This window comes from Neoarius graeffei, chromosome 8 (assembly GCF_027579695.1).
Source record: "Neoarius graeffei isolate fNeoGra1 chromosome 8, fNeoGra1.pri, whole genome shotgun sequence".
NCBI lineage: Eukaryota > Metazoa > Chordata > Actinopteri > Siluriformes > Ariidae > Neoarius > Neoarius graeffei.
The window spans coordinates 15,650,480-15,674,802 of record NC_083576.1 but is presented as its reverse complement, the minus strand read 5'-3'; the positions used below and the strand labels follow the sequence as shown (position 1 = coordinate 15,674,802).

At 41.6% G+C, this 24,323-nt stretch overlaps 2 protein-coding genes across 10 annotated transcripts in view; one reads left to right on the top strand and one right to left on the bottom strand.

Annotated features, from left to right (window-relative positions):
* Window positions 1-24,323, top strand: part of LOC132890485 (lysozyme g-like) — a 42,274-nt gene continuing 17,951 nt past the window's right edge. For 3 of the 8 annotated variants that reach the window (XR_009655198.1, XR_009655197.1, XR_009655200.1), the window contains exon 1: window positions 53-110. The gene's annotated coding sequence lies outside the window, so the exon portion shown is untranslated. Of the gene's footprint in view, window positions 111-21,474; window positions 23,402-24,323 lie in introns of those variants that run through there. The other 5 variants (XM_060927369.1, XM_060927368.1, XM_060927371.1 and 2 more) reach the window with 5 other exon arrangements.
* Window positions 17,477-23,175, bottom strand: LOC132890487 (lysozyme g-like). Of its 2 annotated transcripts, none has more exons than XM_060927375.1 (5): window positions 23,076-23,175; window positions 22,801-22,914; window positions 22,522-22,718; window positions 21,858-21,996; window positions 17,477-17,684 (listed from the first exon to the last, which is right to left on the bottom strand). In XM_060927375.1, the coding sequence occupies exons 1-5, from the start codon at window positions 23,092-23,094 to the stop codon at window positions 17,551-17,553; spliced, it is 603 nt and encodes a 200-aa protein (XP_060783358.1). In that variant the 5' UTR covers window positions 23,095-23,175; the 3' UTR covers window positions 17,477-17,550. The 2 variants fall into 2 exon arrangements, with proteins under 2 accessions (XP_060783358.1, XP_060783359.1); XM_060927376.1 differs by having other exon boundaries at window positions 23,080-23,113.

Below are 24,323 nucleotides of genomic sequence, written 5' to 3'. Positions count from 1 at the left end.
CACATACATATCAGGAATTACCTGTAATCTCACAGACAGTTGAATACTTTTGGAGCAAATCAGCAAGGCAGGTTAGTCATGTGAACAAAAAGCAGGAAACACTGTATTTTGTAAGTAGTGAAGCTTTTTTGTCTTCAAACCGGGTTTCTATTTAATACTTCCAGCTTAGAAATGTTTATGTTCACCTTTATGGATGTAAAAAGAGTGAAGATATTTTATCTAGCCTACAGTATTTGAAAGTGTGTGTATTGGTATGTGGAGCCTACTGAACTAATAACGATAACAACAAAAAGCCGGTATCGCCCGTTGCTAGGAATGAAATGTACTGTATGCATGTGCAACAATAGTGGTTATTAGTGCTATATTATTAATTAGGCAGGGTGTGGATCAGGTGAAAAAGCCTAAAGCCCTCAGTCGCACTGATCTAACAGCCACTGCAGCTCCTACAGAAAGCGTACACACTGAGAATTTCAGCCATATTATTCCTTGCTATGGTTTTCCAGTGTCATTTGCCAATATCTAGCCTTTTCCAGTTTATTTTGTTAACACACTGATAGGGTTTAATTTGTCTGTACTGAAGAAAGTTGAATTGCCGAAGTATTAGTGATCTAGAAATATAGTCCTCGGCCACCTAGGAGATTCTGGCTCACGGATCTGGGAGCCGTTTAGAGTAGTTCTCGGTTTACTGAAAGAGAAATATGAGTATATATCCACATTCAAGAGTATGGTGTAGCAATATGATTGGAAAATGTCTACATTAGACCGTATCTGTCTCGTTTTCTTCGCGGATGCACTGTCCGTTTACATTAAAACGCCTGGAAACGCCGGGAAACGGGAATCCGCCAGGGTCCACGTATTCAATACAGATCGTGTCTGGTCCGGTGCTGTGTAAACACTGAGAATACGCGGATACGCTGTGCTGAGCTCTAGCTGGCGTCGTCATTGGACAACGTCACTGTGACATCCACCTTCCTGATTCGCTGGCGTTGGTCATGTGACGCGACTGCTGAAAAACGGCGCGGACTTCCGCCTTGTATCACCTTTCATTAAAGAGTATAAAAGTATGAAAATACTGCAAATACTGATGCAAATACTGCCCATTGTGTAGTTATGATTGTCTTTAGGCTTGCCATCCTTCCACTTGCAAGTGGTAAGTGACTTGCGCACAGCGGCTCAGTCCCGAATCACTGCTCGTGCGCTACACTCGCGCGCTCTGTGAGCTGCGCAGGGCCGGAGTGCGCACCCTCCAGAGGGCACTCGCTGTTCAGGGCGGAGTGATTTGGAGCACAGCCGCTGAGGAGGAAGCGATGAGCCGCACTGACACATTTCAACTTACGTGCCGAATTAGTCATGTGATTAGCGTATCCATGTATTGGCGTTGCTGTGTGCACGCGAATCGTGTATTGGCGTTGCTGTGTGCACGCTAATCGTTTTTAAAAACATTCATCTGATGATCCGCTGATACGGTCTAATGTAAACCCCACCTAAGCTGCGCTAATAGCGGCGCTGTGCTAATAGCGCTGTGCACACACGGAGCTACACATTTCACGTGTCCCGCGCCCAGAATCAGACTGTACCATTAATAAAAAGGGTGGAGGGGTGAAATGACAATATCATAAATAATTCAAGAAAAATGTTATAGCAAATCATAACCATGTATAATTTGCATATTTTAACAGATGAAATGAAATATTTTATTTCAAAAACTTACACAAGGCAATACTATTAAAATAATATTAATATCCCTCACAGACCCCCCTGTCAGTGCCAGGCCCTTAGAATCATCCTAACTTCCCCCCCTAGCGGCGCCCCTGCCCATGCTGCTCAGTCGCAAACGTCGCAAGTGGCGAAAACCGGGACATATCCGTGTCCCGACAGACTTTTGTTGGGACACACAACCCCAAATCGGGACTGTCCTGGTAAAACCGGGACGTCTGGTCACCCTATGTTTACATCAACAAAGAGTGGTGTAAGAACTCATGCTCTTTTTTTTGTTTGCTTTTACATGTAGTTTTTCATGTAGTTCTGTGTTGTTTTGTTGTTTCATCTCTGTTGTTTTGTGTTGATTCGCTTCAGTGTGTACTGTATCAGCTGTATGTGGTTGAAATGACTTTATTGTCGTTTGATATTTGTACATACAACATATTACAAAGGGTTTTATATCCATATAGACCTAAAAACACAAGTTTGCTGGCATAGTGAGATTATTTGAATTGATGCATAATTCAAAATGCTATGCTAGGTAATGTTACCTTCCTTGTTCGTTACAAACCTCTCTTTGGTCACTGTACTTTGTGAAAACAATCTTAACAACTAACTCTCACTAGTTTCTACTTGTAGTTTGTATCATGTGTTTCTGTGCTTCCATGTTTTTCATTTGTTGATGTTTTTCAGTGAAGAAGTAAGTGAATGCTTTGAAATTACCTGCATTGATATATAAATTTGGGCGGCACGGTGGTGTAGGGGTTAGCGCTGTCGCCTCACAGCAAGAAGGTCCGGGTTCGAGCCCCGTGGCCGGCGAGGGCCTTTCTGTGTGGAGTTTGCATGTTCTCCCCGTGTCCGCGTGGGTTTCCTCCGGGTGCTCCGGTTTCCCCCAAAGACATGCAGGTTAGGTTAACTGGTGACTCTAAGGCCCTGTCCACATGGCAACGGATTCAGGTGCCTCCAATACAATTGCTTATCGTTTAGGCCTGGCGTCGTTTTGGGTGCCCAAAACGCAATCTTTTTGAGAACGGGTTCCAGAGTGGAAAGATCTGGCAACGTTGCCGTTGTGAAGTCGTCTGGATGAGTAGAACGGATTTGTTTACGATGACGTCACAACCACATGACTGTGAGTGCTTCACGCCGGGTAGAAGTGTAACGAACTCGATGTGAGTTGTCAACAAATCCTATAACTTGGTTCATGAAACGCGCTTACAAAATATTTTCACTGTGAATATTTACTGTGTAATGGTGCAAAGTGAGAGAGAGAGAGAGAGAGAGAGAGAGAGAGAGAGAGAGACTCTGCGCAGAGTCAATCCCGCCGGGAAAAAAAGGAGCGATCTCACCTCTTCAGATGTTGGTTTAAGTCCTACAATACATTCCTCAAAAAGGGCGTAGAAGAGCAAATTAATCCATCAACGTGTAGCATTCAATTTATTCCGGACCATTAAAGACGCCGCCTTCTGCGTAGAATCATACATCATCCTCACTGCCATATTGGATAGGTCAAAGCGGAGAATAAAGATTCATGTGCTGCGTTTAACTGTACCAAAAGGTTTACCGTCCAAACGAGATCACATGGGATTACCTTTCACAAGTGAGAAACAACAAATTAATCCATCAACGTGTAGCATTCAATTTATTCCGGACCATTAAAGACGCCGCCTTCCGCGTAGAATCATACGTCATCCTCGCCGCCGTATTGGATAGGTCAAAGCGGAGAATAAAGATTAGCTGCGTTTAACTGTACCAACAGGTTTGCCGTCCAAACGAGATCACATGGGATTACCTTTCACAGGTGAGACTGGAAAAATACTTTTCATTGTATTTGGTCATTATAATGTAATTTTACGAACAGATTTTTCTGACTTTGTGGCTAATATGAAGTCTCGCGCATAAGTTTATGCGCATGCGTCCTTACTACTTCTATTGTTCTGGTGTCTCCGAAGGGACCATCTTACAGCGCCCCTAGAGATGTGGCATGTGTATTGCATTGTTTTCAGCAAGCGTTGCGTTGCCATATGGACCTGATATTTTACTGATCGTTGCCCATTTGGACGCAATATATTTTTAAATAACATCTCGTTGCCGTTGTCGTGTGGATGTAGCCTAAATTGACCGTAGGTGTGAGTGTGAATGGTTGTCTGTGTCTATGTGTCAGCTCTGCGATGACCTGGCGACTTGTCCAGGGTGTACCCCGCCTCTCGCCCGTAGTCAGCTGGGATAGGCTCCAGCTTGCCTGCGACCCTGTAGAAGGATAAAGCGGCTAGAGATAATGAGATGAGATGAGATCTTAAAATATAGTCGGAAATATCTTCGTCTAAGCTACAACAGTGAACAAACACAATCTGTTTTAAACAATAACATACACAAGTATAATCTTTCATGTCTTTTTGACCACACCTATTAAACATTCACAGGGCTGGTAGAAAGACCTTGTGTATTTATTAACTGGTCGAACTTCCTTTGGCAACAATAACCTCAAACAAGCACTTCCTGAAGCTGCAGGTTAGACTTTCACAATGAGGAATTTTGGACTATTGTTCCTTACAAAACTGCTTCAGTTCAGCCATATTTTTAGGATGTCTGATGTGAATGGCTGTCTATTGGGTTAAGGTCTGGGCTTTGACTGGAGCACTCCAAAAGGTGGATTTTCCTTTTTTAAGCCATTCTGTTGGAGATTGTTTAGGGTCATTGTCCTGCTGCATCACTTAATTTCTACTGAGCTTCAACTGGCGGACAGCCACCTTGACATTATCCTGTAGGATAACTTAATAAACTTGGGAATTAATTGATGCCAATGATGGCAATCTCTCCAGGCCCTGAGGCAGATAAGCAGCCCCAAATCATGATGTTCCCTCCATTGTATTTCATCATTGGACTAATGTTTTCATGTGCCCTTTTTACACCATGGATACTACTGGATGTTTTTCCCAAATAATTCAATGTTCATTTAATCAATCCACAAAATATTTCCCCATAGTGTTGTGGAGTGTCATGGTGCTCTTTGGCACTCTTCAGGCACACAGTGGCAGTGTTGTGGGGTTTTTGGATTTGTTTGGGGGGGGGGTTGTTTGTTTTAAGAGTTAAGGCTTCCTCCACTGTGTCCTGCCATGACACCCTTCCTGTCCAATATTTTACTATGGTAGACTCATGAACAAAGATATTAGCCAGTTCCAATGATTCCTTCAAGCCTTTAGCTGTTGCTCCAGGGTTCTTCTTGACTTCACTGAGGATTCTGCATTGCGCCTTTGGAGTAATCTTGGCTGGGTGCCCACTTCAATATACCACATCTCAAAATAAATAGCAGAACTTACCCTTTCTGATGACACTAGTAGATACTAGTTGATACTGCAACAAAGCATTGTGGAGTAATCTGGTTTTGAAATCACAGCAAATAAAACAATGACAACAAGTGTCACCAGGCAAAACAAGCCTCGCCCAGTAGCACTTATGATAAATATGAAGGAAGATATCGCGAAAAAAATAAGTACCCTATGGGTACATGTGGCTACTGGTTATAAATAAAATAGTTTTCTGATCCCATGTCCATACAGTAAATATAGCATATATATTTACTTTATGAGGCAGTAGCCACAAAGATGAAGTGTAATCCAAAAATGAACAATTTAAAAATCACAGAAGTAAAATATACCAAGTGTCTGTACTTTATATTATTCTACTCTTACCTCTTACAGTTTTCGAAACTGAAACCTCCGAACCGAGGCTGACATACACACACTGTCGCCATGACCAAAACTCTTATTTCCCGGAAATGGCCCGGCGCTAGAGCTCAGTGGAACACACTTTCCCTCTGTAATAAGCATAAACATGTCTGAAAGCGATTTCTTTAGTCTAGTCCATTTATTTCGAATGGTGAACCGAATTGTATACACTCACTGGCCATTTTAATTGGAACACATGTACATGCATGCACAGTGCGCAATTGTTACACTCTTACATTCTTACAGCACGATGACGTAGAGGCTAGCACCTCTATATGAGGCAGTAGCCACAACAAAAGCGACTTTGACCTTTTTGGTAACCTTGACCAGATGACCCTCAAAATGTTGGAGGGTCTATTTGAGACCAATGCCCATCTATCCTGAAAGTTTCATGAAAACTGATCCAGCCATTTTCCTGTAATATCGTTAACAAAAAAACAAAGAAACCCGACTGAAAACAATACCGCGCCGCCCTGGGGGACTCCGTCCCCGGGGAAGGTAATTATTCCCAGTAGGCTTCCTTTCATTCGTCTAAATACCATTGCTTGGCATTGCAATTCAGTTTCTCCAAGGAGGGTCCCTTTTCTTACACTTTTCCCTTCTCCAAAAATCCAACATATCTGACACAAAATGTTAACTGCAAATCCACATTTCGGTGCCTGGATTCCAGTTGTTTCTGCAAATTACAGCAACAACTCTTTTCTTTTCTTGAGCTCTCCATAGTCTGTAAAAAGATAGCTCTGATTTCTTGTTGAATATACACTCACTGGCCACTTTAATAGGAATTTGTTCTTGATTCGAAGATTCTGGTTCTTGCCTGGCAGGAGTGGAACCCAATGTGGTCTTCTGCTGTTCCATGCTGAGATGCTTTTCTGCTCACCATGGTTGTAAAGAGTGATTATATGAGTCGCTATATCCTTCCTGTCAGTTCGAACCAATTTTCCTCTGACCTCTCTTATCAACAAGACGTTTCGACCCACAGAACTGTCACTCACTCAATGATTGATTTTTTGTTTTTCACACCATCCTGTGTAAACTCTAGAGAATGTTGTGTGTGAAAACCCCAGGAGATCAGCAGTTTCTGAAATACTCAAACCAGTCCATCTGGCTCAAACCAACACCCATGCCACAGTGAAGTCACACTTTGAGATCACAATTTTTCCCATTCTCATGTTTGAAGTGAACATTAACTGAAACTGTTGATTTGTATCTGCATGATTTTGTGCATTGTGCTGCTGTCAAGGGATTGGCTGATTAGATAACTGCATAAAACAGCAGGTCTGTGGGTGTTCATAATAAAGTGGGTGGTGAGTGTATGATCACTAATTTATCCCTAATTTATCATTTTATCAAAGTTTATCAAGTTAGGTTGGCATGCGTACTTCAGGAGACATCTCTGCACCATCATACACAGACCTCTTTGACATAATATCAAAGCTATTATTTCACATTCTGTTGATAATTTTTAAAATGTTTTAAACTTAAATACTTACAAATAGCACCTTTAAATAATTGAATGGCAAATCCTGAATCCCAGGCGGCATGGTGGTGTAGTGGTTAGCGCTGTCGCCTCACAGCAAGAAGGTCTGGGTTCGAGCCCCGTGGCCAGCGAGGGCCTTTCTGTGCAGAGTTTGCATGTTCTCCCCGTGTCCGCGTGGGTTTCCTCCGGGTGCTCCGGTTTCCCCCACAGTCCAAAGACATGCAGGTTAGGTTAACTGGTGACTCTAAATTGACCGTAGGTGTGAATGCAAGTGTGAATGGTTGTCTGTGTCTATGTGTCAGCCCTGTGATGACCTGGCGACTTGTCCAGGGTGTACCCCGCCTTTCGCCCGTAGTCAGCTGGGATAGGCTCCAGCTTGCCTGCGACCCTGTAGAACAGGATAAAGCGGCTAGAGATAATGAGATGAGATGAGATCCTGAATCCCATCACTTCTTCTAATACTGTCTGGCATCCATATAAAGTACAAGAGCATATTGTACTTATCAATTTAATTGTAAAAGTCTCATCTCATTATCTCTAGCCACTTTATTCTGTTCTACAGGGTCGCAGGCAAGCTGGAGCCTATCCCAGCTGACTACGGGCGAAAGGCGGGGTACACCCTGGACAAGTCGCCAGGTCATCACAGGGCTGACACATAGACACAGACAACCATTCACACTCACACCTACGGTCAATTTAGAGTCACCAGTTAACCTATCCTGCATGTCTCTGGACTGTGGGGGAAACCGGAGCACCCAGAGGAAACCCACACAGACATCGGGAGAACATGCAAACTCCTCACAGAAAGGCCCTCGCCGGCCATGGGGCTCGAACCCGGACCTCCTTGCTGTGAGGCAACAGCGCTAACCACTACACCACTGTGCTGCCCATTGTAAAAGTCATGCAATGATTTTACTTAGCATACTGATTCTGTGCTACACACTTCCTGGTTCCTGAGTTGTTTGCGACGAGTCTTTTTTACGCGATTGTTGGCGTTAATTACTAATCTTTTTTAAATTTTTTCTACAAATAATTTTCCAATATCCTCTTCATTTTTATTGTACTGTCGCTTTCCTTTTTGTACTTTCCACTTTCGCTTCCCTTTTCCTGTTTTTTTCTCTCTTTTTTCGGAAGAATGCCGAGACCGGAAGCTTTCTTTTTTTTTTTTCTCCTCCTGCGTAAAGACCACAAGCGGAGGCCATCTACATTGGATCTGCTTTAATATCAACAGATCTTCGATTAAGGTATGAGAATCCTTTCATCATGGCACACCTTCAGCCTGTTCAGTGTGCTGAGTGCAGGATGTTTAGTCATTCTTCCTCCGTCGCTAGTGATAGCTTTATTTGTGATAAGTGCAGATTAGTTAGCTCTCTGACGGAGAAGATTACAGTGCTAGAAGCGCATGTCCAGGCTTTAGAGAAGGTTAGTGAGCGTGAGAACAGTGTAGTTTCTGTAGGGGAAAGTCTGGATGCCCTAGGTGGAGTTAGTAATCCCCCAACTCTGGTATTACAGCCCTTTCAGCGGGGCGAATGGGTGATGACTCGGCTGCATAAGCGTAGAGCCAAAGCTACCACTGAGGCTCGCCCATGGGAGCACCACTCCTCTCCGCGTCACAGGTCTGTCGAACAGGTTTGCTCTCCTTAGTGATACACCTACTGAGGCCAAGTTTACATTAGACCGTATCAGCGGATCATCAGATTAACGTTTTTAAAACGATTAGTGTGCACACAGCAACACCAATACACGATTTGCGTGCACATAGCAACACCAATACACGGATACGCTCGGCTCCGCAGGCATCCTGCGCTCCAAATCACTCCGCCCTGAACAGCGAGTGCCCTCTGGAGGGTGCGCACTCCGGCCCTGCGCAGCTCACAGAGCGCGCGAGTGAAGTGCACAAGCAATGATTCGGGACTGAGCCGCTGTGTGTGATCTCAGCGCATATCACTTACCACTTGCAAGTGGAAGGATGGCAAGCCTAAAGACAATCATAACTACACAATGGGCAGTATTTGCATCAGTATTTGCAGTATTTTCATACTTTTATACTCTTTAATGAAAGGTGATACAAGGCGGAAGTCCGTGCCGTTTTTCAGCAGTCGCGTCACATGACCAACGCCAGCGAATCAGGAAGGTGGATGTCACAGTGACGTTGTCCAATGACGACGCCAGCTAGAGCTCAGCACAGCGTATCCGCGTATTCTCAATGTTTACACAGCACCGGACCAGACACGATCTAGATTGAATACGTGGACCCTGGCGGATTCCCGTTTCCCGGCGTTTCCAGGCGGTTTAATGTAAATGGACAGTGCATCCACAAAGAAACCGAGACAGATACGGTCTAATGTAAACTTGGCCTGAGAAACCTGAAAGAGCTCTGGTTATAGGGGACTCTATCATACGGCACATGAAATTAGCTCAGCCTTTAGGGGCACCAGCAGCTTTAGTCAGGTGTATACCGGGAGCCAGGGTGCCGGACATAGCAGGTAATCTTAGGGTCCTAGGCAAGCACACGTTCTCAAAGATAGTTATCCATGCAGGAGCTAATGATATACGCCTTCGTCAGTCTGAGGTTACTAAGAGTAACTTTGTAGAGGTGTTTAAATTGGCGAAGGTGATGTCCGATGCTGTAGTATGCTCTGGCCCCATCCCAATGTGGCATGGCGATGTAGCTTACAGCAGGTTATGGTCGCTGAACTGCTGGTTGTCCAGGTGGTGCTCTGAAAACAGTGCGGGCTTTCTAAATAATTGGGCTAATTTTGAGGGCACTGCTGGCCTGTTAGGGCGGGACGGTATCCATCCCACTCGGGAAGGTGCTGCTCTCATTTCCTGCAGCATAAGTCATAGTCTCAGACAGGGCTCTACATTAACTTTTGAAACCACTTGTCCTGTCGGGCAAGTTGAAAGGAAATTTACTTGTCCGAATGTGAAGTTGACTTGTCCGAAGAAAAATTTGAGAAAAAAAACCCCCACAAAAACTATTTGCAATAAACTAATTTCACCAGAATTACTTTAACACAATCTATTCATTGCAGAAAAAAATTGGACTCCATCAATCATTAATTTATTTATGAGAAATTGAAAACCAGAAAATTAAAATTATACAGTATATTTTCATTTTTAAATTATTAACTTTGAATAGATATACTCCACTGATTAATTGTTGTTGTCTAATTATTCAGTGTGGCTCCTGGATGGTATTTAATGGTTGCGATGAAAGTTGCGGTGTTTTTTAGGTTTTTGTTGTGATTACATTGCGGGAGAAAGTGAAAGTTGCGGTGTTTTTTAGGTTTTTGTTGCGATTACATTGCGGGAGGAAGTGAAAGTTGCGAGAAATTGTTGCGATTTTCTCTTTTTGTGATTAAAATTGAGTGATATGTTAAATATTAAGTTATTACTGAAAAACTATTGATTAAAAAAACAGACACTGAGAAATGGTCCTATAAACAACTTTACCAATATAAAAGATTACCAGGACTACAAAAATGCAGAAAAATAGGCTTTACTTATCCAAATGCACCTGTTGGTTCAAAAGTTAAAGTGCATAGAACCTCACAGCACAGCATGAAGTTACCTTAAAATATAATATAAATGCCTCAGCTTTCATGTAAGAAAAAAAAACTATTAATACTAGTACTGTGTGCAGGCAGTCTCTCCTGAAGACTAAATTAAACAATAATTATAAACTAATAAAATAAATGGCTCAGGCTTCATAGAAGAAGAAAAAAAACAATTTGAACAGAATCTCACAGTATGATGCTGAAACTGCCTAAACAATGGAAAATAAAATACCATTTTGGCAAAAATATTGGCATCTATTAATTTCTTGTATTAAGTAAAAAAATAAAGTGCACACAGTCCTTCACTGTAAACATAACACACTTTCAGTAACAGAATTTAAGCCTATATAAACACTGACTCGCACATGCTGCTTCTCTTGAACGTATACACGGAAGTAAGGCGGAAGGTAGTTTGTCGACGTCACCTCAAGACGACGCCAACGATTGGTCAAATTTGCGGGAAAGTTGCAGTGATTGGATATAATTGCAACACCGCCCTGAATTCGAGGGGATTGGTTGAATTTGCGTTGAAGTTGCAAATCGCAATATCGCGAAATCCTGGAAGGTCTGGTAAACGACCATTTACTTTTCAGCTCAAATACATGAAGCGGTATTGGCCAGTTTCGCAAGCGGAATATTGCGCATGCTTGCTCTTTCCGAAGAGAAACATCCGTCGATTCATCAAAACAATATGTCGAGTGAGATGCTTCGGAAATCATGTGAATAAACTGATAAATTTGATATGTAACCCGAATATCGGCGTATTTTGGCACTTGTCCAATCGGACAAGTAACTGAGACGATGAACTTGTCCGACATAAAGGATCACTTGTCCCGGACAAGTGGACAACTGTTAATGTCGAGCCCTGTCAGAACAGGCCTAGTTAATTTCTGACAATCCAGAGCCAAGGCCAGGGAGCAGACGAACAGGCTAAACCAGGGGTTTTCAAAGTGTGGGAGAGTCAGCCCCCCCTCGGAGAGCAAATAAACAACAGCGCCCCCCCAATTTTTGTTGTTGCTATACTTAATGTTCCATTCATATTTTTAAAAAATGGTTGTTGTACACATTTTTCTTTTTTTCTTTTTCACATTTTAAACATCTGTGCTTTTTAAAACATCTTGTTTTACACATTTTAAACATAGCATCGTTAGCTAGCACCTCTTGGCAGACAACACACTGTGGCAGTGGAGCATCTTCAGATGCAGTCCATGAAAATCCAAACTTTAAATAATCGTGGTCATACTTCCTTCTTTTTCCAGTCCCCCAGAATTTCGCGGGCCTTTTTTGTGATTGTTGCGGGCTAAAATGTCTGATGTTGCGGGGGGGTTTCCAAAAAAATTGTGATGAAAGTTGCGGTGTTTTTTAGGTTTTTGTTGCGATTACATTGCGGGAGGAAGTGAAAGTTGCGAGAAATTGTTGCGATTTTCTCTTTTTGTGATTAAAATTGAGTGATATGTTTAATATTAAGTTATTACTGAAAAACTATTGATTAAAAAACAAAGACACTGAGAAATGGTCCTATAAACAACTTTACCAATATAAAAGATTACCAGGGCTACAAAAATGCAGAAAAATAGGCTTTACTTATCCAAATGCACCTGTTGGTTCAAAAGTTAAAGTGCAGAGAACCTCACAGCACAACATGAAGTTACCTTAAAATATAATATAAATGCCTCAGCTTTCATGTAAGAAAAAAAACTATTAATACTAGTACTGTGTGCAGGCAGTCTCTCCTGAAGACTAAATTAAACAATAATTATAAACTAATAAAATAAATGGCTCAGGCTTCATAGAAGGAAAAAAAAACAATTTGAACAGAATCTCACAGTATGATGCTGAAGCTGCCTAAACAATGGAAAATAAAATACCATTTTGGCAAAAATGTTGGCATCCATTACTTTCTTGTATTAAGTAAAAAAAAAATAAAGTGCACACAGTGCTTCACTGTAAACATCACACACTTTCAGTAACAGAATTTAAGCCTACATAAACACTGACTCGCACATCATGCAATGTTGCCAGATACTGCTGACGTTTTCCAGCCCAAAATATGTTCAAAACCCGCCAAAATGCACTTAAAACCAATCTGGCAACACTGCGCACATGCTGCTTCTCTTGAACGTATACACGGAAGTAAGGCGGAAGGTAGTTTGTCGACGTCACCTCAAGACGACGCCAACGATTGGTCAAATTTGCGGGAAAGTTGCGGTGATCGGATATAATTGTAACACCGCCCTGAATTCGCGGGGATTGGTTGAATTTGCGCTGAAGTTGCAAATCGCAACATCCTGGAGGCTCTGGGTTTTTTTGCTTGGCCCAAACTCTGTCGCCTCACTCACTGTAGCTTTAGGTACTAAAAATCGATCCATTTTGTCTCTGGTAAAGGCTCCTCACGTTGCGCCCCCCCGAAGAACTCTGGCGCCCCCCAGGGGGGGGCGTGCCCCACACTTTGAAAAGCCCTGGGCTAAACCAACTGTCTGCTAGCTGCACAGAGTCGTCACTCAGGGTCCACTACATTGAGACTGTGTCTGTTCCCCAAGCTCAACAAAAAGGTAGAAATTTTCAGAGAGTTTGTTCCAGTAACCTAATCAATATAAAATTAGATCATACTGACTGTACAGCCGCTGCCAGCACCTTTGATCTAAAGGTGGGGCTATTAAATATTAGATCTCTTACATCTAAAGCGCTAATAGTTAATGAACTCATTACTGATCAGGAGTTTAATGTACTTTGTTTAACTGAAACATGGATTAAGCCAAATGAATATATAGCATTAAATGAAGCGAGTCCTCCTGGATACAGTTATATACAGCAGCCTCATCTAACTGGCAGAGGAGGAGGCGTTGCGGTTATTTATAATGATTATCTAGGTGTAACACAAAAACCTGGTTATAAATTTAATACATTTGAAGTTCTTCATACTCATATAATGTATGTAGCTTCAAAAAATAAGTCTACCCAGTTAATTCCATTGCTTATTATTTACAGGCCCCCGGGGCCATATTCTGAGTTTCTTTCTGAATCTGCAGATTTTATCTCAGATGTGGTTATTTCCTTAGACAAAGCTTTAGTTGTCTGAGATTTTAATATTCACTTCAATAACCCAGAAGACCCTTTAAAAACAGCGTTTGTGTCCATTTTAGATTCAGTAGGGATTAATCAGAATGTCATAGGACCGACCCATAACTGTGATCACACCCTTGGTTTAATACTAACATTCGGGTTAAACGTATAGTCACACTTCCACAGTCTGAAGTTATCTCAGATCATTGTCTCATCTCATTCAATGTCTGAGTAATAATATATGCACCTCACCACGCTACTGTATTAAACGTACATTCACGTCAACTACTGCACAGAGCTTTATAAATGATCTCCCAGAGTTATCAACTTTGATTGGGTCACTGTCAGCCCCTGCAGAACTTGATCAGGCAACTGAATGCTTAGAGTCAACATTCCGCCATACCTTAGATAATGTAGCTCCTCTTAAAAGGAAAATGGTCAGAGACAAAAAAAATTAGCACCCTGGTATAATGATGATACTCACACTTTAAAACAGACCACTCGAAAATTGGAACATAAATGGTGTCAAGCAAAATTGGTAGTGTTCAAATTAGCGTGGAAGGAGAGCTTCCTGAAGTATAGAAAAGCTCTTAGTGCTGCTAGATCAACGTATCTCTCCTCCCTAATAGAAGATGACAAAAATAATCCTAGATTCCTTTTTAATACTGTAGCTAAATTAACCAGGAATAAGTCCACTATAGACACATGCACACCTGTAGTATGTAGTAGCAACAATTTCATGAATTTTTTTTAATGACAAAATTGAGAATATCTGACAAAAAATTCAAACTACTAATTTAAGGTCAGACAATGTAAGTGACCCTGTAGTTAACAATATAACTGTATCAGATCAGCAATTAGAATGTTTTACTCCCCTAAAAGAAACTGAATTACTTTCATTAATCTCGGCATCAACAGCCTCAACTTGTGTACTAGATCCCTTACCTACATGTCTATTCAAACAGATAATACCTGAAGTAATTGAACCGCTTCTAAAAAATAATAAATTCTTCTCTTAAGACTGGCTATGTACCCAAATCCTTTAAACTAGCAGTTATCAAACCCCTGATTAAAAAACCCAACCTTGATCCTTGTCAGCTGTCCAATTATCGGCCAATATCAAACCTCCCCTTTATCTCCAAGATCCTTGAAAAAGCTGTGGCATGCTCATATTTACATAGGAATAACATCCATGAAATATATCAGTCAGGATTTAGACCTCATCATAGCACAGAGACAGCTCTGGTTAAAGTAGTAAATGACCTACTGTTGGCTGTGATCAGGGTCTCGCTACTTGTGTTGCTTGACCTTAGTGCAGCATTTGATACCACTGATCATTCCATTCTTCTGGATAGACTAGAAAATGTTGTGGGAGTTAAGGGAATGGCCTTCTCCTGGCTCAGGTCTTATTTAACTGATCGCTATCAGTATGTTGATATAAATGGTGATATTTCTAGACATACTGAGGTAAAGTTTCGTGTTCCACAAGGTTCTGTCTTAGGTCCACTGCTTTTTTTTTTCTTTATATATGTTACCTCTGGGTGATATTATTCATAAACATTGTATTAGTTTCCACTGTTATGCTGATGACACACAGTTGTATGTTTCTGCAAAACCTGATGAGAGACACCAGCTTAATAGAATTGAGGAATGTGTAAAGGACATTAGACACTGGATGCTTATTAATTTCCTTCTGCTTAACTCTGACAAGACTGAAGTACTTGTACTAGGGCCACATGCAGCTAGAAGTAAGTTTTCTGATTACACAGTAACTCTGGATGGCCTTTCTGTTTCTTCACGTGCAGCAGTAAAAGACCTCTGAGTGATTATTGACCCCAGTCTTTCATTCAAAACTCACATTGATAACATCACCCGGATAGCTTTCTTTCATCTCAGAAATATTGCTAAGATAAGAAATTTAATGTTACTACATGACGCGGAAAAACTAGTTCATGCTTTCGTTACCTCCAGGTTGGATTATTGTAATGACTTACTGTCTGGATGTTCCAATAAGTGCATAAACAAGCTCCAGTTAGTTAAAAATGCAGCAGCAAGAGTCCTTACTAAAACTAGAAAATATGACCACATCACCCCTGTCTTATCCACACTGCATTGGCTCCCAATCAAATTTCGTACTGATTATAAAGTGCTACTATTGACCTTTAAAGCACTGAATGGTCTCGCACCACAGTACCTGAGTGAACTTCTGCTCCTCTATGACCCGCCACGCCTACTTAGATCAAAAGGTGCAGGGTATCTGCTGGTATCTCGTATAGTGAAGGCTACATCAGGGGGCAGAGCCTTTTCTTACAAAGCCCCACAGTTATGGAACAGCCTTCCAAGTAGTGTTCGGGAATCAGACACAGTCTCAGTGTTTACAGTAAGTCTAGGCTGAAAACATATCTGTTTAGTCAAGCCTTTTGTTAATGGTGTTTATGGTTGGAGTCTCATCGCATCGCTCCTGTGGAGGGCAGCCCCATGTGGACAGTTGGGGGTCGCACCTGGAGGAGGCTCTGGACTCTTGCAGTGGTGCTTTTGTGGCTGGGAACTGCAGTTGACTTGCTGACTTTAGGACTGCGGTTGACTTGCTGACTTTGGGACTATGGTTGTCATGAACGGTTTTGCGCTCGGGTTTCTGTCGGTGGGGGGTTTATAGCATCAACGAAGCTGACTTTATGTTAGGACTGTTAATGTTATAGTCATGTTGTCTGTTGTTGCCTGGATGGGGATGGGTTCCTTTTTGAGTCTGGTTCCTCTCAAGGTTTCTTCCTCATGTCGTCTGAGGGAGTTTTTCCTTGCCACCGTTGCCACAGGCTTGCTCATTGGGGATAGATTAGGGATAAAATTAGCTCATATTTTAAGTCGTTCAAATTCTGTAAAGCTGCTTTGCTACAATGTCTATTGTTAAAAGCGCTATACAAATAAACTTGACTTGACTGTATTTCTTGCCATATGTCGCTTCCTGAAAATTATTCTTCACATCTACATCCTGACTCCTTCATACCTAGGGACAATTTAGAATAGCTGGTCCACCAACCATCATATTTTTTTTTATAATTGGACAGCACTGTCGCTTCACAGCAAGAAGGTTCTGGGTTCGAGCCCAGCGGCCAACAGGGGCCTTTGTGTGTGGAGTTTCCCCTGTGTCTGTGTGGGTTTCCTCCGTGTGCTCCGGTTTCCCCCACAGTCCAAAGACATACTTCAAGTTAAAACTGTTAATGTTATAATCATGCTGTCTGTTGTCGCCCAAATAAGGATGGGTTCCCTTTTGAGTCTGGTTCCTCTCGAGGTTTCTTCCTCATGTTGTCTGAGGGAGTTTTTCCTTGCCATCGTCGCCACAGGCTTGCTCATTGGGATAAAATTAGCTCATGTTTAAAGTCATTCAAATTCTGTAAAGCTGCTTTGCAACAGTGTTTATTGTTAAAAGCGCTATAGAAATAAACTTGACTTGACATACAGGTTAGGTTAACGTGGGGCAGCCATGGCCTGAGGTTGGGCTGAATTGCCCTTGAGCAAGGGCACCTAACTCACAACTACTCCCCAGGTGCTGTAGGATAGCTGCCCACTGCTCTGGGTATGTATGTGTGCTCACTGCTCACTTGTGTGTGCATGTATATGTTCAACTGCTTCAGATGGGTTAAATGCAGAGGTTAAATTTCACTTTGTGATTAAGTCTGTGCTTGAGTGTACGTGTGACAAATAAAGGCTTCTTGGCTTGACTTTTTGAGAGTTTGGAAGAAACCCATACTGTATACTGTAGACATGTGAAGAATGTGTAAAACTCATTTCCTGTAACCAGAACTCAGGAACCCAGTACTCTGGAACTGTGGGGTGAAAATGGTCCCTGCTGAGCCAATAATGCTTTCATTTTCTGTTATAAACATTGTAATTGATGCTTGAGAACAATTGCAGGGTCTCAAAACAACCCCATAACAATACATCAATGATCAATGTGAAGTAAGGATTTATTAAAGTGTGGTTACATGAGTGTGCAGTACTACATGGGAAATAGGAATGTTGCTCAGTAGCCGTTGCGTTTGAACCACTGGGCTCTGGCTACTACATCATTGGCATAATCATTTCCTGTGGTCCCAATGTCCATGCCCTCATATGTGCGGACGTTTCCTACTCCAGCGTTGTAGGCCGAGATTCCCCCTGGAACATAAAACAGATAACACAATTCAATTAATATGAATAAAACACAGTGAAGAATCAGTTTAGTTTTTGTAAGAAAAAAAAGAACATTTGTGACAAGAGTATGTTTGTTCATATGCTGTTTTATAAAATAACAACAAATCTTAGTGACAATATCTTTAGTGATTGTTGGTTGTGATATTAAAGCTATAGTGCATGGGTGGGTTCTGGGGTTTTTTTAACCTCTGCCAACTTTTTTGGACAAGGTTATGTTCACGTCCGTTTGTTTGTTTGCCTTTTCCCAATGTAGCTCAAAAAGTAGTGAACGGATTTTGATGAAATTTTGAGGAAAGGTGAGCCATGGCTCACCTTTCTTTGTTGGCTGCGAGAGAGAGAAGACGGGGTTAATTCAGTGCTTGGATTAAGCGCTGAATAAATAAACTGAAAACTGAAACTAAAGACATGCTGAACACCCAAAAGGCTACCAAAATTTAATTATATATTCTTCACGCATATTTACAAGAGAAAAACACCAATGGACATCGAAAAACTGGAAAAGAGACATGCTGGAGATGTAAAACTTCCACGCTAGTACGTGACTGACAGTTTGTACTCAAACATGGCCTCGAGGTTTGCTTTGCTAAAAATGGAAGATTTAGAGAGAATTTTGAAAGAGAAAGACACGGTGAACACCTGAAAGGCTACCAAAACTTCATTATATATTCTTCACACATTATTTACAAGAGAAAAACATACCAACGGACATCGAAAAACTGGAAAAGAGAGCAATAGCAGAAATATTGTCAAAGTTTGACTTGGAGGTGAGGAAAAGTGATGGAGACTTTTACAAGAGGACTTCACTCAGCAAAGCCCTTTTGTTTTGAACAACTGCAATGTTACAATTAACTATGACCAAAAGTAACTGAATTTGAACTGCCAACCTGTATATACCTTGTATATAAGTTGGGTGGTTGTTCAGGCTTTTTGGACTTGTACCATTTTTATTGTTAGAACTTTGACTTTGTACATTGGATTGACAAAACATTGAATTACACTACCGTTCAAAAGTTTGGGGTCACCCAGACAATTTTGTGTTTTCCATGAAAAGTCACACTTTTATTTACCACCATAAGTTGTAAAATGAATAGAAAATATAGTCAAGACATTTTTCTGGCCATTTTGAGCATTTAATCGACCCCACAAATGTGATGCTCCAGAAACTCAATCTGCTCAAAGGAAGGTCAGTTTTATAGCTTCTCTAAAGAGCTAAACTGTTTTCAGCTGTGCTAACATGATTGTACAAGGGTTTTCTAATCATCCATTAGCCTTCTGAGGCAATGAGCAAACACATTGTACCATTAGAACCAGGGCTTTGAACCAGAATTTTTTTCCTATTGGTTCGTTCCGAACAGAAACGGAATTTTAACGTTTCCGGTTTTGGGTTCCACCATTAAATAGACGTTCCCGAACCGGTTAGAACAAAAAAATTTCGTTCCCGGAACGGTTAATTACGTTCCCTGTCAGCGGTTTAACAAATGGCTATAAAATTATGTCTCTGTCTCATCCAGCTTAAGCCAAATGTAGGCTAATTCTATTACAACCTTCATTAAATAAGACAAGAAATAATTCAAAACAATTATTATTTCAAATGTTGTCGATTTGGATTCTCAGTATGTCTTCCCATCTACACAAACAGAAAAAGTGCCAAAAATGAAAGAGAATTCGTTTAGTGTGTTACCAAAGGCTAGTCAGGCCCTATAGAGGGCTACCACATGACGTCACTGCGCTGCGAGATTTTGTTAGGCGCCATATTGGAAGACCAAGTACACATCTATGCAAGTACATACATACATAAAACAAACTACACCTGAAATGTAGCCAGGGCCGGTTCTGCCCTAATCTGGACCCGGGTGCAACATCGCGCAACCCCCCCCCCAAAAAAAAAAACACCAGTCTAAATCAGGACAATCATCACATAACTATAAACATTTTATATCAACTATTTTAACTAAATGGGCTATAATAAATCAGCCTGCAGGCAGCCACGGTGGGCTGCCTCAGAAAAGTAACCGTTCAATGACGCAACTGAAAGCCTGCAGCCACGGCGGGCTGCCTCAGAAAAGTAACCATTTGTCCTACCTTAAAACTCGTTTTGCATTTTCTGCCTCCTGTTTTGTATTTTCAATCCTCCGTTTATTTTCTTTCCTTTTCTGAAAACCCGATTTGTGTCCAGACATTTTGTTCTGCTACCAACGAACTAACTCGTCAGGTCTCGTCTCTCGAGCCCGTGATGATTCCCGTGGGAAGGGCAACAACTGATACATTTTTACAAACAGCCAATAGGGAGGTTGCATCGTTCAGGCTCTCCTTTGCTCAGACACTCAGTAATGGAGATGTGATAGTAGTCCACCTTCCCGCTCTCTCCATTCAGTCAGCGAACGTCACACAGGAAGTGAACCCCAGCGGGTCATAGAAACTTGCGCAGGAGAAGAATGGCTTTTTTATTTGTAGGCTACGGAAACTTTGAGGAACGAAATAAAAACCGGTATTAACCGGTTACCATTATTTTTAATAAGCGTTTCTGTTCCGGAACATAAAAAATAATAAAGTTTCTGGTTTCGTTTCTGTTCCATGTGAAATAGAAAAAGTTCCCGGTTTTCGTTTTCGTTCCTTGAACCGGTTCAAAGCCCTGATTAGAACACTGGAGTGATAGTTGCTGGAAATGGACCTCTATACACCTATGGAGATATTGCACCAAAAACCAGACATTTAGTATAATTTAGCTAGAATAGTCATTTACCACATTAGCAATGTATAGAGTGTATTTCTGATTAGTTTAAAGTGATCTTCATTGAAAAGAACAGTGCTTTTCTTTCAAAAATAAGGACATTTCAAAGTGACCCCAAACTTTTGAACGGTAGTGTACATTCGATCAGAATCAGCATTCAATATTGGTAAGTTACCCCCCTGTTCTTAACTTTTTGTAAAATCTATAATTGTTCCGGGTGGCACAGTGGTGTAGTGGTTAGCGCTGTCGCCTCACAGCAAGAAGGTCTGGGTTCGAGCCCCGTGGCCAGCGAGGGCCTTTCTGTGCAGAGTTTGCATGTTCTCCCCGTGTCCGCGTGGGTTTCCTCCGGGTGCTCCGGTTTCCCCCACAGTCCAAAGACATGCAGGTTAGGTTAACTGGTGACTCTAAATTGACCCATAGGTATAAATGTGAGTGTGAATGGTTGTTTGTCTCTATGTATCAGCCATGCAATGATTTGGCAACTTGTCCAGGGTGTACCCCGCCTCTCGCCCATAGTCAGCTGGGATAGGCTCCAGCTTACCTGCAACCCTGCACAGGATGAGCGGTTAAGGATGATGGATGGATAAAAATGATGTACAAGCCTAGAAGAATAAATGGGAAAACTAACCCACATCATACATGACTTTGTCTCATCTCATTACATTATCTCTAGCCGCTTTATCCTGGTCTACAGGGTCGCAGGCAAGCTGGAGCCTATCCCAGCTGACTACGGGCGAAAGGCAGGGTACACCCTGGATAAGTCGCCAGGTCATCACAGGGCTGACACATAGACACAGACAACCATTCACACTCACATTCACACCTACAGTCAATTTAGAGTCACCAGTTAACCTAACCTGCATGTCTTTGGACTGTGGGGGAAACCGGAGCACCTGGAGGAAACCCACGCGGACACGGGGAGAACATGCAAACTCCACACAGAAAGGCCCTCGCCGGCCACGTGGCTCAAACCCAGGACCTTCTTGCTGTGAGGCGACAGCGCTAACCACTACACCACCGTGCCGCCCCACATGACTTTGTGACTTTGTTAAAAGATCTCAGCTTGCATGAGCATGCACCCAAGAAGGTATCCAGGTGATTCTCCCTACCCCAGGTTCACACACGCCTTCTTGATCTCTGATGATGATGTGTTACAGGTGTGTCAGTGAATCAGTGAAGTGGGCTTAAAAATGAGCGCAAAAGGAGACCAGACTTAAAACATGTTTCACTATAAGTATTACGTAACACAAATGCCAACAATAAGCTGTGTGAATCTCCTGTCTGGGTTTAGACATAAACCAGCCCCAGCTATGAAATAAAGCCTATACCATTCTTTGTATTTTTCTTATGGTCATTCATTGAGCTATTGATCTTGCTTAAGGGGGGGCTTAACATGCCCTGTATACCTTTAAACTGGTGCTCCTTGGGCCATTTAGGGAATTTTCGCTGAATTGCTCTTATACCGTCAATCAGAATCTCGGTGCCTTGTGTCACATGCTCTTCACTGTTCCAGGTTCCCCTCAGTTTGTGGTAACGTTTGTCAACCTAGAGAAAATGGTGTTACATGTAATTATGTAGATCACTTCATCGAGAATTGACAAATAGATCAGGCATTGTTGAACAACCAAATCTCGCTTTAAAGTAACCCTTGTGTGTTAGAGCAACATTTAGTCATTGGAAGTAAAACAGGAACAATGTTGCAACAGCCTCAATTTCAGCTGGAACTGCCAGAATTTCGCAATCGTAAAAACAACGAAAACACTCATAAACTAGAAGGGCACTCGGTAGAGTGCATACTTCTGCCAAGCCAAATATTAGAATAGCCACAAACAATCCTGGATCCATATTCGGATTTGCATCAAAATCTAATCAATAGTTCCTTCGCCAATCGTTCACCTTTTCCTCAAAATTTCATCAAAATCCGTTCACTACTTTTTGAGTTACACTGGGAAAAGACAATCAAACAAAGGCAACAACGTAACCTCTTCCAACAAAGTTGGCAGAGGTAAGTATTATAACACTATGACCTTCCCTCTTTATTTGATTCCTGAAGTACTGCTTTAAACAAACCTGCATAAGTCCAAAGGCATTGCCGTGGTCTCCCCAGCCATCAACAAGCGCTGCTCCAGCCCTCGATTCTCTGGAGATTATAGCTGCGATCACAGCTGGGTCCATTTGCTTTGCTCTAGCAACATTCATGATGATGCTCTTGTACTGGTTCATCCTCTTCAAATCATGAGCAGCCAGTTTATATGAAGCTTCCACCCCTTTAGGAAGGAATACCTTTATTGCAGGATTCAAGATTGTAGCCACAGCCACAAGAGATACAGTAAATTTAAGCAGGCATACCCTTTACAGTGAGTTTATCTTGCCGAGCCGTTTGCTCGGACGCTCCAGTCGTGTCGATCTTCATGACATCTCCAAAAATGCACAAGAGGACTGACGCATTAAAGATCAGCGATCCTACAGAAACAAAGACACATTTATTTAAGAGAGTAAACCTATTTTGCAAACTCTCTGGATGGTATTGCTTTCTCCCCCCCCATTTTGTTTTAAGATCAGATAAGGCATTTGTTTCTTCCAATAATATTGTGGCAGATCACAGATCTAAACAAGAGACTCACCTACGATAAGGAGTTTCATCTTGCTTCAGTGAGAAAACAATTTTTGTGCAGGCCCCTTTGGCAAATAAATCTAAGTGGGTTTCACATGTGCTCACTTCCTCTAAATAAGAGAGGAAGGAAGGACAGTTTATTGCATCATATGGAAATTCTCTGCTTGAAACATAAAAACTGCAACTAACTTAAGAGCTGCCCATAGCACATGGATTCATATTTTGTGCCTTGGCTAATATAAAGGTTATTTTAAATGCTGTGTAGACATAGTGTCCTCGATTCCATTTAGATGAAGCTTGTACTCTAACAGAAGAAATACGAAAAGACCATAAGAGGTAATGAGGATCATTGCTTCCATATGTCTACTATTTATGGGAAACTTTAATTTTCGTTTCATTTCCTTGGTATCTGACCTCATTTTAAAGGACATACAGTCACTTCCGAAAGTATTGGAACAACAAGGCCATTCTTTTGTTTTTGCTATACGCTGAAGAAAGCGAAAGATGAAGGAGACAATAGATCAGCTTTCATTTCATGATATTCGCGTCTAGATATGTTAAACAACTTGGAACATGACACCTTGGGTTGCAGACCATGCTATTTTTTAGTTAAGCAAAAGTATTGGAACAGACTCCTAAAATTAATGGCACTTAATATTTGGGTGCATAAGCCTTGATCTCAAACCCAAATGTCTTCAGTGTATAACAAAAGCAATAGAATTGGCCCTGCCATTCCAATACTTTCAGAGGTGACTATGTATTTTGCAAAAATAGCATTTTGAAACCTCATCCCATTACACTGTTAAATTAATATTAAAAACATTTATTGCGATCCTACAGTTATCCATGACCAGAAGTCAAGGCCGCAAAATTACCCATGCTGTCTGAGCAGGAGGGATATAGTTTTTTTTTGTTTTTTTTTTACCATTAGCTAGAATTTGACTTGTTGTCGAGGTAATTATGTTGGCTACTGAAATTCATGCTAGTCTCACCTGGCATTAGCAAAGAATACAGGGGTTTTTTTTAACAGTTGATGTTAGCAAATTAGTAAAATTTACCTCAACATGCTCTTTCAAATAAGATGGAGTTCATGTCTTGTACAGGGTCAAAGGTGAGACTTCATGTAAAACGAGACTTGGCGTACTCCAGTAGCCCTATATTGAAACATTTTACTGAGGTAGGGACTTGAGGTACTTATCCTCAAGTTCCACACTGTGGTCTGGTACCATATCCATGTTCAGACTTACATGGATGGCTA

What these genes read in the sequence shown, in the direction of transcription:
- LOC132890487 (XM_060927375.1), bottom strand. An exon ending in AGATAAACTCACTGTAAAGG is followed by an intron (nt 22,719 to 22,800) that starts GTATGCCTGCTT and finishes TCCTTCCTAAAG; the next exon opens with GGGTGGAAGCTTCATATAAA. An exon ending in CAAGGAGCACCAGTTTAAAG is followed by an intron (nt 17,685 to 21,857) that starts GTATACAGGGCA and finishes TTTATGTTCCAG; the next exon opens with GGGGAATCTCGGCCTACAAC.